This window comes from Humulus lupulus, chromosome 9 (assembly GCF_963169125.1).
Source record: "Humulus lupulus chromosome 9, drHumLupu1.1, whole genome shotgun sequence".
Taxonomy (NCBI): domain Eukaryota; kingdom Viridiplantae; phylum Streptophyta; class Magnoliopsida; order Rosales; family Cannabaceae; genus Humulus; species Humulus lupulus.
This window is the reverse complement of record NC_084801.1, coordinates 15,932,650-15,946,087: the sequence shown is the minus strand read 5'-3', so window position 1 is coordinate 15,946,087 and position 13,438 is coordinate 15,932,650. Positions and strand designations below refer to the sequence as shown.

General features: G+C 35.7%; 1 protein-coding gene across 1 annotated transcript; it reads right to left on the bottom strand.

Moving 5' to 3' along the window:
• Nucleotides 1-763: 763 nt before the first annotated feature.
• LOC133801245 (phospholipase A1-Igamma1, chloroplastic) lies at nucleotides 764-2,482 on the bottom strand. The gene has a single exon (XM_062239419.1). The coding sequence runs from the start codon at nucleotides 2,396-2,398 to the stop codon at nucleotides 797-799; it is 1,602 nt and encodes a 533-aa protein (XP_062095403.1). The 5' UTR covers nucleotides 2,399-2,482; the 3' UTR covers nucleotides 764-796.
• Between the last annotated feature and the right edge of the window lie 10,956 nt (nucleotides 2,483-13,438).

Genomic DNA, 13,438 nt, shown 5'->3' with positions numbered 1-13,438 from the left:
CAAATCTCCATTTTAATTCCATAAACATTTAATTAAACATTGGTAACCGTCATGGGGGTTGGTAGAATTTGAAATTCAAAGGGTGTCTCAAAACTCTATAAATATGAGCTTATTGCTCACTTATTAGATACACTATTTTCTATCCACTAGAGCACTTGGCTAGAAAATCACCTAGAGGTTTCTTTATTCCAGAGAGCTATTTCCATTTGAGAGATTCCCTTAGTGCTTGAAATAGGGGGAAATAAGCTTTTGGACAATGGTTGTAAACCTTGTTCAAGTTGGTGATCCCCAATGCTCTTCACTTTGGTTGTGTGAGTGAGTGTTTGTTTTTTGTTATTGTTCTTCTTTTCTACAATTGTTTTTCATCTTCTTCTTTTTATTTTTCTATTTACACTTTTGCTTGTATCTTTTGCTTTTAGAGTTGTAATCTCCTCTACATCTTTTCTCTACTACTTCTACTTTCTTTGTATTATTTTGTTATAGAGTTGTATTTTCTATTTACTCTCTTCTTCTACATCTTTCTATATTTATATGCATTTTTTGCAATAAAGTTGTAACTTACTTAATCAATCACTTTATCATTTAAATTTCTTTGCTTAGAGTTATATAATATTTATATAGAACGGCCAATCTTCTAAATACTAAATTAATTCAATTATTACTTTCACAAATAACTAATTTAAAAATTGTTATTCTTGGAAACTCTCCACTTTTTTCTAGTATTTAGTACTAGTATGGAAATGGAATGTGTTAAGACCATATATGTAAAAAAAAATTGAGTATTTGTATATATATTTCAAGCACCAAACAAAGGTTGAAATTGTACATTATTATCCGATTGCAAAGCCACATCAAGGGAATGAGTATGACTATCAGCTTGATGAGCTTCTCCCAAAGGTGAAGGAATGTCCTCAACCTCTCTTTTGGGTTTAACCCATCTCCCATGATCATTACAAACAAGTCCTTTATGAGCTAACTGGTACCAACATTGTGGGATTCTAAGCTTATCAACTAACATATCACATCCCTTGTTCACTAATGCAACATCCCTCCTAGCATTGTCTCTAAACGGTGTCGTATGACTCATTAAACCATCCACAAGATGCAAGTAAGTCTCCAAACTATGAAACCCAACAAGATTTATTCCCTGTTTTAAGTAAGGAGATGACTTCACATCCAGCTTTAACTCAGCTCCTACATGAGTATAAACCCATTCAAGAGTCCCTGTAATGTCCTCAAGCTTCTCCAAACTCTCATTCAGAACAAGCCCCGGCATCCTATGAACCATGTCTTGTTTGATAACGACTCGCAGTGTTCTAACGCCCATGTCATGAAGCTCGTCTCTGAATGCGTGGTTCCCAACTCTCGGCGCTCCAAAGGAGATTACGCTGACTGGAACCTCCCTCGGAAGAGTTGCTGCAGCCTCGTATGCGTTTAGAAGAGCTAAAGCGCCACCGAGGCTGTGGCCGGTTATGGTGACACTAACTTCTTCACCCTTTTGTTTGTACATTTCAACAAGCTTTTTCACTTCTTTCATTACTTGTTCCGAAGCACTAGACTTGTTGTACCTTGTGGATTCGCTCTTAGATGAGTATATGTTTAAAAACCCATGTTCCACTTTCGCCTCTTTGCTCCCAATTGGCTCCAATTTTCTTTGAAAATCTTCGTACCATTCAGAAGGTGCCACTGTTCCTCGCCAGGCCACGACGATGTCTCTCCGACCAATCCTTCGCGACTCGTCGTCGTCACTGACTGCGACATATCCCATCCAATTGGAGTCCTTACTCCATGTAGCATCCACCAAATGGGATCTCTGGAGCCAACTCGGGACATCGATGTGTGACGACATGGCATAGATGTACTTAGTCACATTATATCCATTTCTGGTCAGACCCAATTTGTCGAACAGGTTGCGTGCGTTATACCTACAGCTCCCGCAGTACTCCGAGAACGAGTCAAAATCAAAAGCGTCGTAAGTAGCCTGAGCGAACTCCCCGTACTTGACAATTTCTCGCCTCAACCAAGGGTGAAGCGGATCAAGAGCATTCTCCCAACCATCGTTGAACCCATGGATTTCCCGCCATTTTTCGGCGATTACCTCCTTCGGGGAAGTCGTCGGGGTCGAGTGTTTCTCTTCAGGGAAAGAATCCCAGTTCGAGACACGGCTCAGATTTTCTGCAGCGACGGCAGCCCTGGCCGGAGTTTCGATTTGAAGGTGGAAAAAGTTCGAGATCGATTTGGCGAACCGAGCCGTTGAGTTCTTCGTCGATGGATGATCAAGATATACGGCTTCTTGGTGAGATCCGATAATGGAGAAACCGCAGTTCCGGTGGTGGTTTGGGCGGACGGCGTCGTTTTGGGCCGGAATATGGCTGAACATCCTAGAAGATAAAGCCATTGACTGTGTACGAGCAAGGTTACTTACTGATGAAACGCTTCAAAGAGAAATTTAGATATGGAATTTGATTGACTAAGATCCAAGAATAAGGCACACATATATATATATATATATAAATGTTTATAGATTGATCAAATATTTTAAATAATGTGTCACGCGGGGTTGATATGGCGGTTGAACGTTACCAATATAATAATGATTTGACCAATTATTTTATTTAGACAACTATTTTATGTTTTTAATTGAATTACTTTCTTATCCTTTGTAGCTTACCATGAGAAACTATTATATATGATAAACAACATTTACGAAGAAAAAGAAAACGCATTTAATTGAAATATATTGCGAGTATATTTAAGTGTGAAAATAATAAAATTTTAACATCTTTTTTTTTAATGAACCAAAAACTATATTGCGTCCAATCTTCACAATTTACATATACTACCTAATCAATTTTGACATCATGATAGAAGTATAATAAACTACTAAGATAACAACAATTTATTTATAAAAACAATAGTAATAAATGATATATCATTATTAGCAAAAAAGTGAAATAACTTTTATAGGTAATAATCCAAAATATTAAGTAACTTTGGTAATAATTATATGAGAAAAGGGTTTAAAAGTCATTTTGATCATTAATCTCTCTCTCTTCTAAGAAGTTGTCTATTGAACTGTTTTGTTTTGACTTTCAACACGTACATCTATGATCCCAAATGTGTACCAAGCAATTAAATCATATTTGAACTTCTGAATTAATACACAATTCCGTACTAAGTCCACCTTCTTGCATGGTACATATGAACAATTCCAATCCAACCATAAATTTCAACTCGTTCATCTTTTCTTTCTATTTATGTATATATCATTGCACAAGTGGGATACTATTGCTCTTCAATTATCTGTAGTTATATAAAGCTACATAAATACATGTATGTATCATATATTGTTACACAAGTGGGATAACTATGGCTCTTTAATTATTTAGTTATTTGCAAATTTGAAAGGGATTGGTTTTATATGTTATTCAATTATGAACCAAAATAAAAAAAGGACAAAGCTATGATAACACTAATAAACTAGTGAGTTGAAATTTCATCTACAATATAATTTATAGAAAATAATATTCAAATAGATTAAGTCACTAGTCGCCCCTAAAATTGGCATTATTAGAGGCGACAAATTACGAGTCACCTCTTATGTTGGAAAACAATATTAGAAGCGACACGTTGCTCCTAATATATAAAAATGTCGCCCTTGATAGTTGATGAATTTTGACCATCACTGGAAGGGAAAATGTTCGCGGTCTTCTTTTTGGGGGAAATTTTTCCAAACAGTAAAAATAATATATACCTAAACCCATGTCTTCTCTATTTTCATTTCGTCCCCAAACCAAAAAAAAAAAAAAAAAGCAAACCCCTCTGCATCACCGCCCTTCCCCTCTCCCTCACTCTCTCTGTGTCTCTGTGCCGCCGAAAGCCCACACCCTCTCTCTCTCTCTCTCCTATCTCTCTTTCATCACCTTTCACTCTCTCGGGACACCTTCACCACCACCATCGAACCCACCTCTGCCATAATAAGTATATATATATATATTAGTTTTATTTATTTATTTGTATTATATATATTTATATTTTAGTAACTATTATGTTGTGTTTGTGTATAGAGATTGAAGGAAAAAGGCACCAAGGTATTATTTTTTTTATAAAGCTGTTTTAATTAGTTTAATTTAGTTAATAAAAAATATATTTATATTTGAAATGTTCGAAATATTAGAATTATTAGTGTTAATATGTGTTTAGATAATATTAGTGTTATTATTATTTATTTAGAAAAAATATAGTGTGAATGCTTACTAATATGTGTTTAGAAAAATTTATTGGGAATTTGTGTAGAAAATAATATGTATTTAGTGTTATTAATATATTTAAAGAAAAATGTATAATATATTGTCAATGTTCTAGAAATTTTCTGAATGTCATTTAAATTTTTGGGATAACTTAGAATATAGTCGTTATTCTACTAAATTTTGGTAGAGTTAGGGGACTAAATAAATAATTAAATAATAAATACAACTTTGAATGATTAGAATTAACAAAATAAATTAAAGAATAAATTACAAAATTAGATAAATAATTTAATGAATAAATTAAAAAATTGTAATTTAATTTAATATTAATAAATTTAATAATTAAAAAATTAGATAAATAATTTAAAAATAAATCATTCATATATTAAACTTTTAAAAAATAATATTATCTGTAAATTTAATATTATTTTGTAAGATGAAAATGTAAGTTTGATAATTAAAAAAAAATCTAATTAAGAAAATAAAAAATGAACAATAAAACTAATGACTATTGGTTAAATTAATTAAATAATAATTAAAATAGGAATTAATAATAATTTTAAACATTATAAAATAAGAGCTTATAAAACATCATAACTTTTTTATGGTATCATAAGACTTTATAAGACATCATAAAACAGCTAGCGTTAAAAAATATTTCATTTTTGCTGTTTTTCTTTGGTGATAAAATTTGATCACCAAAGATAAGATATAAGTTTTATATATCATCACCTAGTGATAATTTTTTCTTAATTATTTTTAATCACAAAAAGCCTTAAACCCGTTTGGAGAAGCTGAGTCAGTAAGGACTCTTAAATATGTTTCTCCAAATTATCTAAGGATGGTATGTGTCCGCATGGATGTTTGGATTTGTGGTCAACGATGAATGCAACAAATGATTTTGTAAACGACGACGCTCATCAATATTATGTAAGTTTATATTATCTTTTGTAATATTCATAGAGTTATATTTATTATTATTGTCCCTAACGTTTTCTGAAAAACACAAAAAACTAAAGGTTGATTATGAGTTACAAACTCAGCAAGCATCCACTTCCCCTTCCAATGAAGATTGTTCGACAATAGTTGATCAGGTATAGGTGTTACAAAAAGTATTGGGTCATAGGAGTGGACACGAGCGAGAAGTAGGGCGCAAATTGAAGGGGTCGGGGTCATCATCTACCCAGTGCTGTAGCTTTAGCGATTCTGAAGCCCCTCCTCAACGTTCAGCATAACAGTATGATAATTTGGTGAATACGGTAAAGAATTTGACTAACCAAGTCAATTTCTTGACCCAATTTCTTCCACTTTCATTTTGACCACCGCACGTTTAGGTGCCGCCTATGCTTGATAGCAATAATATTTCTGGAGCTTCGTCTTTTCAACCTCCAGCCTATCCTTTCATGTACGGGGCAACGCCATCTCAACCTATGGCACCTCCATACATGTATGAAGCAACACCATCACCTTATCAGTGGCCGATTCCACCATCATCGAAGCCTCCGTATCCCTACATGTATGGAGCAGGATCATCCACATTACCTCTCCAATATCCATGGGCGATGCCGTCGTAGCCATCACAACTGCAACAGGAAGACAATATGGAGGACGAGGCAGATGATTTAGGAGATTAGGTTTATATTACTGTTAGTTATTATTTAATTACATTAATAATATGTATATTTGTTATCTTAATGAACTAATTTGAATATCTAATATAATATTTTTACTTTTAAAATATATTTTTTAATGATTTAAATTTTAATTAATTATTAAAATAATTTTATTTTTTATATAAATAAAATAGTATCAGAGGCAACACATCGACCAAAAGTTATGCCACATGTGAAAACATTTGAGGCGACATCTCAAATTTTAGAGGCAACGCATTAGTCGTCCCTAATGTACACTATTAGACACATTTTATTAGGGGCGACTTTTATGATTTTTAGGGGTAGCATTCGTTGCCCCTAAAACCAGTTTTTCTTGTAGTGTATAATTAGGGCCAAATGTTAAATATTCATCACTTGTATTAACTATTTTGATTAGGGCTACTTTATTTATATATATATATATATATGGGAATATATTAAGGAGACATAAGAAAACAAATCCAATAATGTGAAAATTTTCCTACAACTTTTGGAGAATAATGATCTCTTTTTTTTCCTTAAGTGAAAGGCACATCTCTATATATTTCTTTTTAGATTATCGTATGTTTCAGCATGCTCATTTTTGAAAAAATTAAAAAACCATATTTATTATTAAAAAATTATTACATGTAGTTAACCTTTAACACAAAATTCATGATAACAGAAAAATATTACTAAGCTCATACTGAACTCATATTCTAATTTTTGGAAGGCTTATTTGCAGCAAAAAAGCTCAACATCTCTTGCCTTTGGCACTTTGGTCCCAAACCTCTATATTTATGCAACTAAAACCCTATTCTAATTGATTTATTGTAGTTGTTAATGCTTTTCTTCATTCAGTCTATTTTACCGTTAAGTCTACTCGTGTAATAAACGTCGTTGACCTGTGATTTGGCCAACGACACGGAGTCAAATATACGACAAAGGATAAAACGGCAAATAAGAAAGATGATCTAATGGAAGAGAAGAAAACACCAAGGATTTATAGTGGTTCGGCCCCAGAAGATGGTAATGACTTACGTTCACTTAGTGCTATTATTAAGATTGAATCTCAAAGCAGTGATCAAAGAACTAGGGTTCTTGAGTTTCACAAACTTTGGAAGAAATACAATAAAGTGATGGATAATTGCACTATAGCTCTCTCTTTTTCTCTCAAAAGTCCCTTCCTTGAGCTATTTCATGTATATTTATAGGCTCAAGGAGGGTTACATATGTCAACGTGCCCTATCTTTCCTTAATAATCGCGTATCAAGATAATCATGAAGAAATATTCAATACAGTTATTATAAGATTACGACTTAAGAAGGAAATAAATCAGGTTATACGACCAGCCTGGTCGTATCTAAAAATTAACCCTGACGAAGCGGTGTGCTCCTGGTCGATAGTCGAGCAGTACTTCTCCCACGTGTCCACCAGAGAGTGAGTATAAGACTAGTAGAGTATATAATGTAGCGACCAGTAATGATAGCTCGGGTATTTCACTTACAATTTTCTTTGTTTCTTTTCCTGACATAACATACTCAATCGTTTATATTGTCTCACTATTCGTGTATTTGCTTCTTTTTCAGACATGGACTCTAAGTGTGTGTTCAACATATACAGTGCCCTTGAGGCTCCCGAAGCTCCCTCGAGCAAAAAGAAAACGAGCAAGAGGCATCTCGGGGAAAGCAGTAAAACTCCTCAGGCCAAGAAAGCCCGCACTGCAGGTCCTCCGACCGACGGACCCTCAGCAAATGCAACACCAGCTGCTTCTCCCCTCGAGCAGCAGACTCCCTCTGCTCCTGCCAGGTCGACACCGTCTCCTCCTGCCCCAACCGACCAAACTCAGCAGGCTGGTCCTGCTTCCACAAGGGGCAACATATCAAGTCGCACCTTAAGATCGGTCAAAGACAAGGTCGCAAATGTTGAAGCACGAACGCTGCTGAGAGGCGATGGCTTCAACGAAGACAATGGACGTCGACCAGATCCTAACCCGCACATTGAATGAGTTTACCAGTGTGAGTTATCTGTTTCTGTGGAGATAGCCCCTTTTATATTCTATAGTCAGTCTAACCTTTGCTCTGATCGCAGGCAATTCTAATTCTTACTGCCGGTCGGTCCCGCTCGGGTACTGTCACCGAGCAGTCCAGGACTTTGGAGCAACAACACACTGAAGAACTTAAAGCTGCCGAAGGGAAGTACGCTGAGCAGCTTGAGGCGGTGTTCGAGGAGATGAATAAACTTGCTGCGAAGCTAAGGGAGAAGCAGACTGCTTTGGATAAGGCCATCGAGCAAAGAGACCAGTTCAAGGATTCCAACCGCATTAACTATCGCGAGGCCAAGAAGCTCGAGCAGGAGTTGGCTGCGAGTAGACAAGAGACTACAACCTTGGAGGGTCGTATCGAGCAGCTTGAACAGGCCAACACCAGCAATTTGGAAAGGTACAAGAACGCCACGAGTAAGTGTTTTTATGACTTCTGGAAACACAATCAAGGGGCTGACTTCAATTACCTTCCCGAGCGCACAAGGCATGTCGAGATAGCCCGCTGTGTTGCTCGACTGGCAGAAGTGGAGAGGGCAAGGGTTCCTGCCTCACCCGAAATCTCCTTGGCAACTGGCTTGGACGGGGCGGACAATGAAGCTACAGATGTCATCGACCAGGACACCCCTCAAGATCCTCCAGCCTCGTAGTCTGCAAAATTTTTTCTTTTTAATTTTTCAAGTACATGGCCTACGGGTCGTGATGTAAAGACACTTATTTTCCAGTTGAATATTTATTGCTGCACGAGCAACCTTTACTTTTATTTGAACAATTACATCCGAGCAGTGACTGCTCGTGGTGTAAAAGGATACGTTTTGATATTATAATATATTTGCATCTTATTATAACATCTGTTCGCATGACCGAACTTAGCATAGTACTTTGGTTTGATTTAACAAAATACAAAATTTTGAAAAATACTCTAAGTACCCTAGCATGCTTTCACTTATTTTGCTCATGTGTTTACATACCTTTCGATATGCTTTGCTTACTAGATACCTTATATGCCCCCCAAGTAATCGAGGAGCTTTAGGTCCTTGGTCACTTGCCTTGACCAAAACCTGTTTAAACAATACTGCTCGGAGCAAAATAATTAAAATTGTAATATAGCAAAATAACACACGTAATAAGCAAATACTTGTATAAAATACAGTAATTGGCAAGAATGACTGGCTGTGCACAGTCCCTTATATTTCTCGTAATAAATGGACAAAACGTGTCTGTACGAGTGATCAAAAAGATCTTACACTTATAAGCGATTAGTCACATAAAATGACCAACCCTTTTTCATAACTTGTAAAAAGTAAAATTAATACAAGCCAATCCTTTAACAAGGATTGTTCATTGTTAGTACTTGCGCAGGTGTTCTCCATTCCAATAGCGAGGAACGAGATCTCCGTTTAAGCAAGCAAGTTTGTAAGTGCTTGGGTGAAGGACTTCTTCAATCTAGTATGGCCCTTCCCAATTAGGTCCGAGTACTCTAGCAGCTTGGTCGCGAGTGCTTAGGAAAACTCTTCGAAGTACCAGATCTCCGACACTGAATTTCCTTTCTCAAACTTTAGAATTGAAATACCGAGCGACATTTTGCTGGTACGCAGCTACTCGGAGCTGGGCTTGCTCGCGCTTCTCATCGACCAATTCTAGGGATTCCATCAATAGTTGGCTGTTTGAGCCTTGATCGTACGTGATTCTGCGATGCGAAGGTGGATCTAACTCAACAGGCAACATAGCCTCATATCCATAAACTAAAGAGAATGGAGTATGGCCTGTTGCTGTTCGGTGGGAAGTTCTGTACGACCAAAGGACTTCAGGCAGTTGTTCTGGCCACTCCCCCTTAGCTTCTTCTAGTCTTTTCTTTAGTGTATCCTTTAGCGTTTTGTTGACCGCTTCGACTTGTCCATTTGATTGAGGATGAGCAACTGAAGAAAAGCTCTTAATAATGCCATGCCGTCCGCAAAAATCCGTGAATAAATCACTATTGAACTGGGTGCCGTTATCCGAGACGATTTTACTTGGCAATCCATAGCGACAAACGATGTTTTTTATCACAAAATCCAGCACCTTCTTGGTCGTTATGGTTGGAGAGGCTCGGCTTCGGCCCATTTAGTGAAGTAGTCAACGACAACCACAACAAACTTGGTGCCGCCCTTTCCTGTGGATAAAGATCCAATTAGATCTATGCCCCAAACTGCAAACATCCACAGACTTTGCATCGTTTAAGCTCATTAGGGGTTGCTCGTGGGATTTTGGAGAACCTCTGGCACTTGTTGCACTTCCGCACAAACTCCATCGAGTCTTCATTCATCGTGGGCCAGAAGTATCCTTGCCTTAGTATCTTTTTTTACAAGCTTTGCCCCCCAGCGTTGTCTCCACAAAAGCCTTTGTGTACCTCTTTCATCAATTCTTTGGCCTTCTCTTTTGAAACACATCTGAGGAATGGCATTGAGTATCCCCTTCGGTACAAGATGTTAGGGTTTTATGCCCTAATTAAAACCCAAATTCTTTGTAATCTCATTTTATTATCAATAAAATAATAGAAATCATTTTTTTTACTTGGTTAATCACTTTGCTCACTTGTTTTATTTTCATGATTATTTGTTTAATATAAACTTATATTAAATCCTGAGCATATAGCTAACCTTATTTATAGTGACAGAATCACAGTGAAATATAAATATGATTATATGTTCAAAATAAGTTAGTCCTAAGATTAGTCAGTGCACCAGATTTACACTGACATGCAATTCTACGATATGATCTACTTATACATTACAGTGTTATGTTCTTTCCAGAACATTAGCAAAGTAGATAAGATCGGATGTATTTGTTACATCGGACTGGACCGATATTGACAGTTGATAAGATAAGTAAACATACAGTTATTATCTATTCTAGTCATATCATATAGTTGAGCATAGGTCAATTCAATTTCAATTCTGAGTGGTCAGTATTCTAACTGATTGTATTATTTGAGTTCTTTGACTTGTTCGTTACCAGCTTACCCTACGGACTAGCCCATACTTATATCTTGGGAACTCGGTAGTATAATTGAGTGAGAGTGTTAATCATAGATATGAACATCTATAGCTTCTGATGAAGAAGTGAAACAATGGTTTCCTTTTAGTTTGGTTCAAGGTGTTAAATGATAGAGATCTCATTTCAGTAATTAAATTAGCTTACTGAAATATCATTTACAAGGAACTACGTGTTTTAAGGATAAAATACAATGAGGGGTAAAACAGTATTTTAGTCCTATCTCATTGTAGACTGTCTATAGAGGATTGAGTGACAATAATGGTTGTAACAATGGATAATTAATAGCGTATCTATATTTGTTATAGAGCGTTCTATGAATTCAAGAGTGCAATTCCGAGTCTATAGTGGAGTCACGAGGAATTAATAAGTTAGTAAATTTATTTGTTAGATTTATGATAACTTATTGGAGCTTGATTTCATAGGCCCATGGTCCCTATTGTACCTTGGATAAAATCATCTAGATAGTCTCAATTAATTGATTTAATCATCAATTAGAATTATCAAAGTTGACCAGGTCAATTTTGGATAGTTTCACAGAGTTGTGTAATTTTGAGAAGAAAAGAGAAATTATGGCAGATTTATTAATTAAGATAAATTGGTATCTAAATTAATAAATAAGTTTAAATCAAGGTTCAAATTATAAATAATTAATTTGATAAAGGATTTAAATAATTATTTAATTAATTAAATCAATAGAAAATAATACAGGCCTTGATTTTAAGTCCAATGGGCTTATAATCAAATGGGAAATTTCACGGGCCTATAGCCCATGATAATTTTGACCTAGGGCTTTAAAATAGATATTATTTTATTGATTTTTTAATTAAATTAAATGGCCTAATTGAGTCTATAAAAGGAGTGCTTAGAGAGAAGTCAAAACATAAGTCACAAGTCAGATTTTCTGATAGTTTTAGATTCTCTCTAAACACAAGTCTTTTTCTAAGCCTCTTTGTTATTTTCTCTTCTTTACTCTATATCTATCTCATGTGTTGAGAATTGCCCACACTAGTCTAGATGGTTCTAAGGATACATTGGAAGATTGTGAAGAAAATAAAAGATCGGTTCAGTTTCTTGATAATACTTTGCGACAGAGAGGATACAAGAGTTAGAGAAACTGAAGGAAGGACCATTTAATTCCGTTGCGTATACTGTAACTATTCTATTATTTGTTTCTCTTTTAATTCAATTTTAGAAACATATTTTAGGCTATCTCGTATTAATTTGTTTAATATTAGATATACATGAAAATAAATAAAGATCATGTATAAGCCAATCCAACACAAGATTCCATCGACCAGGATATATCTAGCAGGTTGTCGCTGAAGGGTCCTGGCTTTGTTTCTGTCTGTTGGTAACACGCCTTGCGTCAGATACTCAATATATGGTACCATCCATGTATCCTCCATTTGGATCACCATAGCGGTCACTTCTGCTTGGATGCTTGGCATTGATAGCCGCTCAATCGGCACAATATTCAGAGTATCAGCATCCTTCGCACTTGCTAATTTGGCCAAAGCATCAGCATTGGAATTCTGGTCGCGAGGTACTTGCTGGTAGGGGTGTTCGTGGTGCGGGTGGTGTGGTTTTTCTCTAATTTTTTGGACCACACCGCATATGCAGTTTTAACAATTTTTCAAACCACAACCCGCACGGCATAGACCTCAAACCGCATAAACCGCACTGCAAAAATGCGGTGTGGGCGATTTATACCTATTGCCAAATAATTTAACAATTAAATATTATAATTAAGAAATATTCATAATAAATCTCATAACCATAGAGTGTTTAACAAAATAATTAAATGTATAACAAACTAATAAACTTTAAGCAAAACAATAAAAATATAACATACTAATAACAAATAAAAAATGTAATATAAAAGTAAATATTATTTTAGTTAAGGAGGAATATCTTTATATTGATGTAGAATATATGTTAGCATCCTATGAAACATTATAATTTTTTTCTAGATATTGTGTATATTATATTATACTATATAAATATTTATGTATTAACTTTAAATGTAGTAAAATTGAAAAAAATAATATAAAAAGTTAATATATATAATGATGCGGTGCGGTGTGGTTTGAACCGCATTTATAAAATTTAAAACCGCAAATCGCACCGCACCGCGCGGTTTGGCAAAACTACAAACCGTAACCGTACCACGAAGGATTCTAAATCGCAAATTGCGGTGTGGTGTGGTGTGGTGTGGTGCGGTGTGGGCGGTTTTATGAACACCCCTACTTGCTGGAGGCTGTATTTGTCGAGCTGAGCCAATAGATCTCTTGTTTTGTTTAGATAGGCAGCCATCTTTAAACCTCGCGCCTGGTATTCTCCCATGACTTGATTCACCACCAGCAGAGAATCACTGTAGATGTCGAGAACTTTTATATTCATATCCCTGGCTAAACGCAACCCATCGAGTAATGCTTCATACTCGGCCTCGTTGTTAGAAGCAATGAAGTCAAACCTGATTG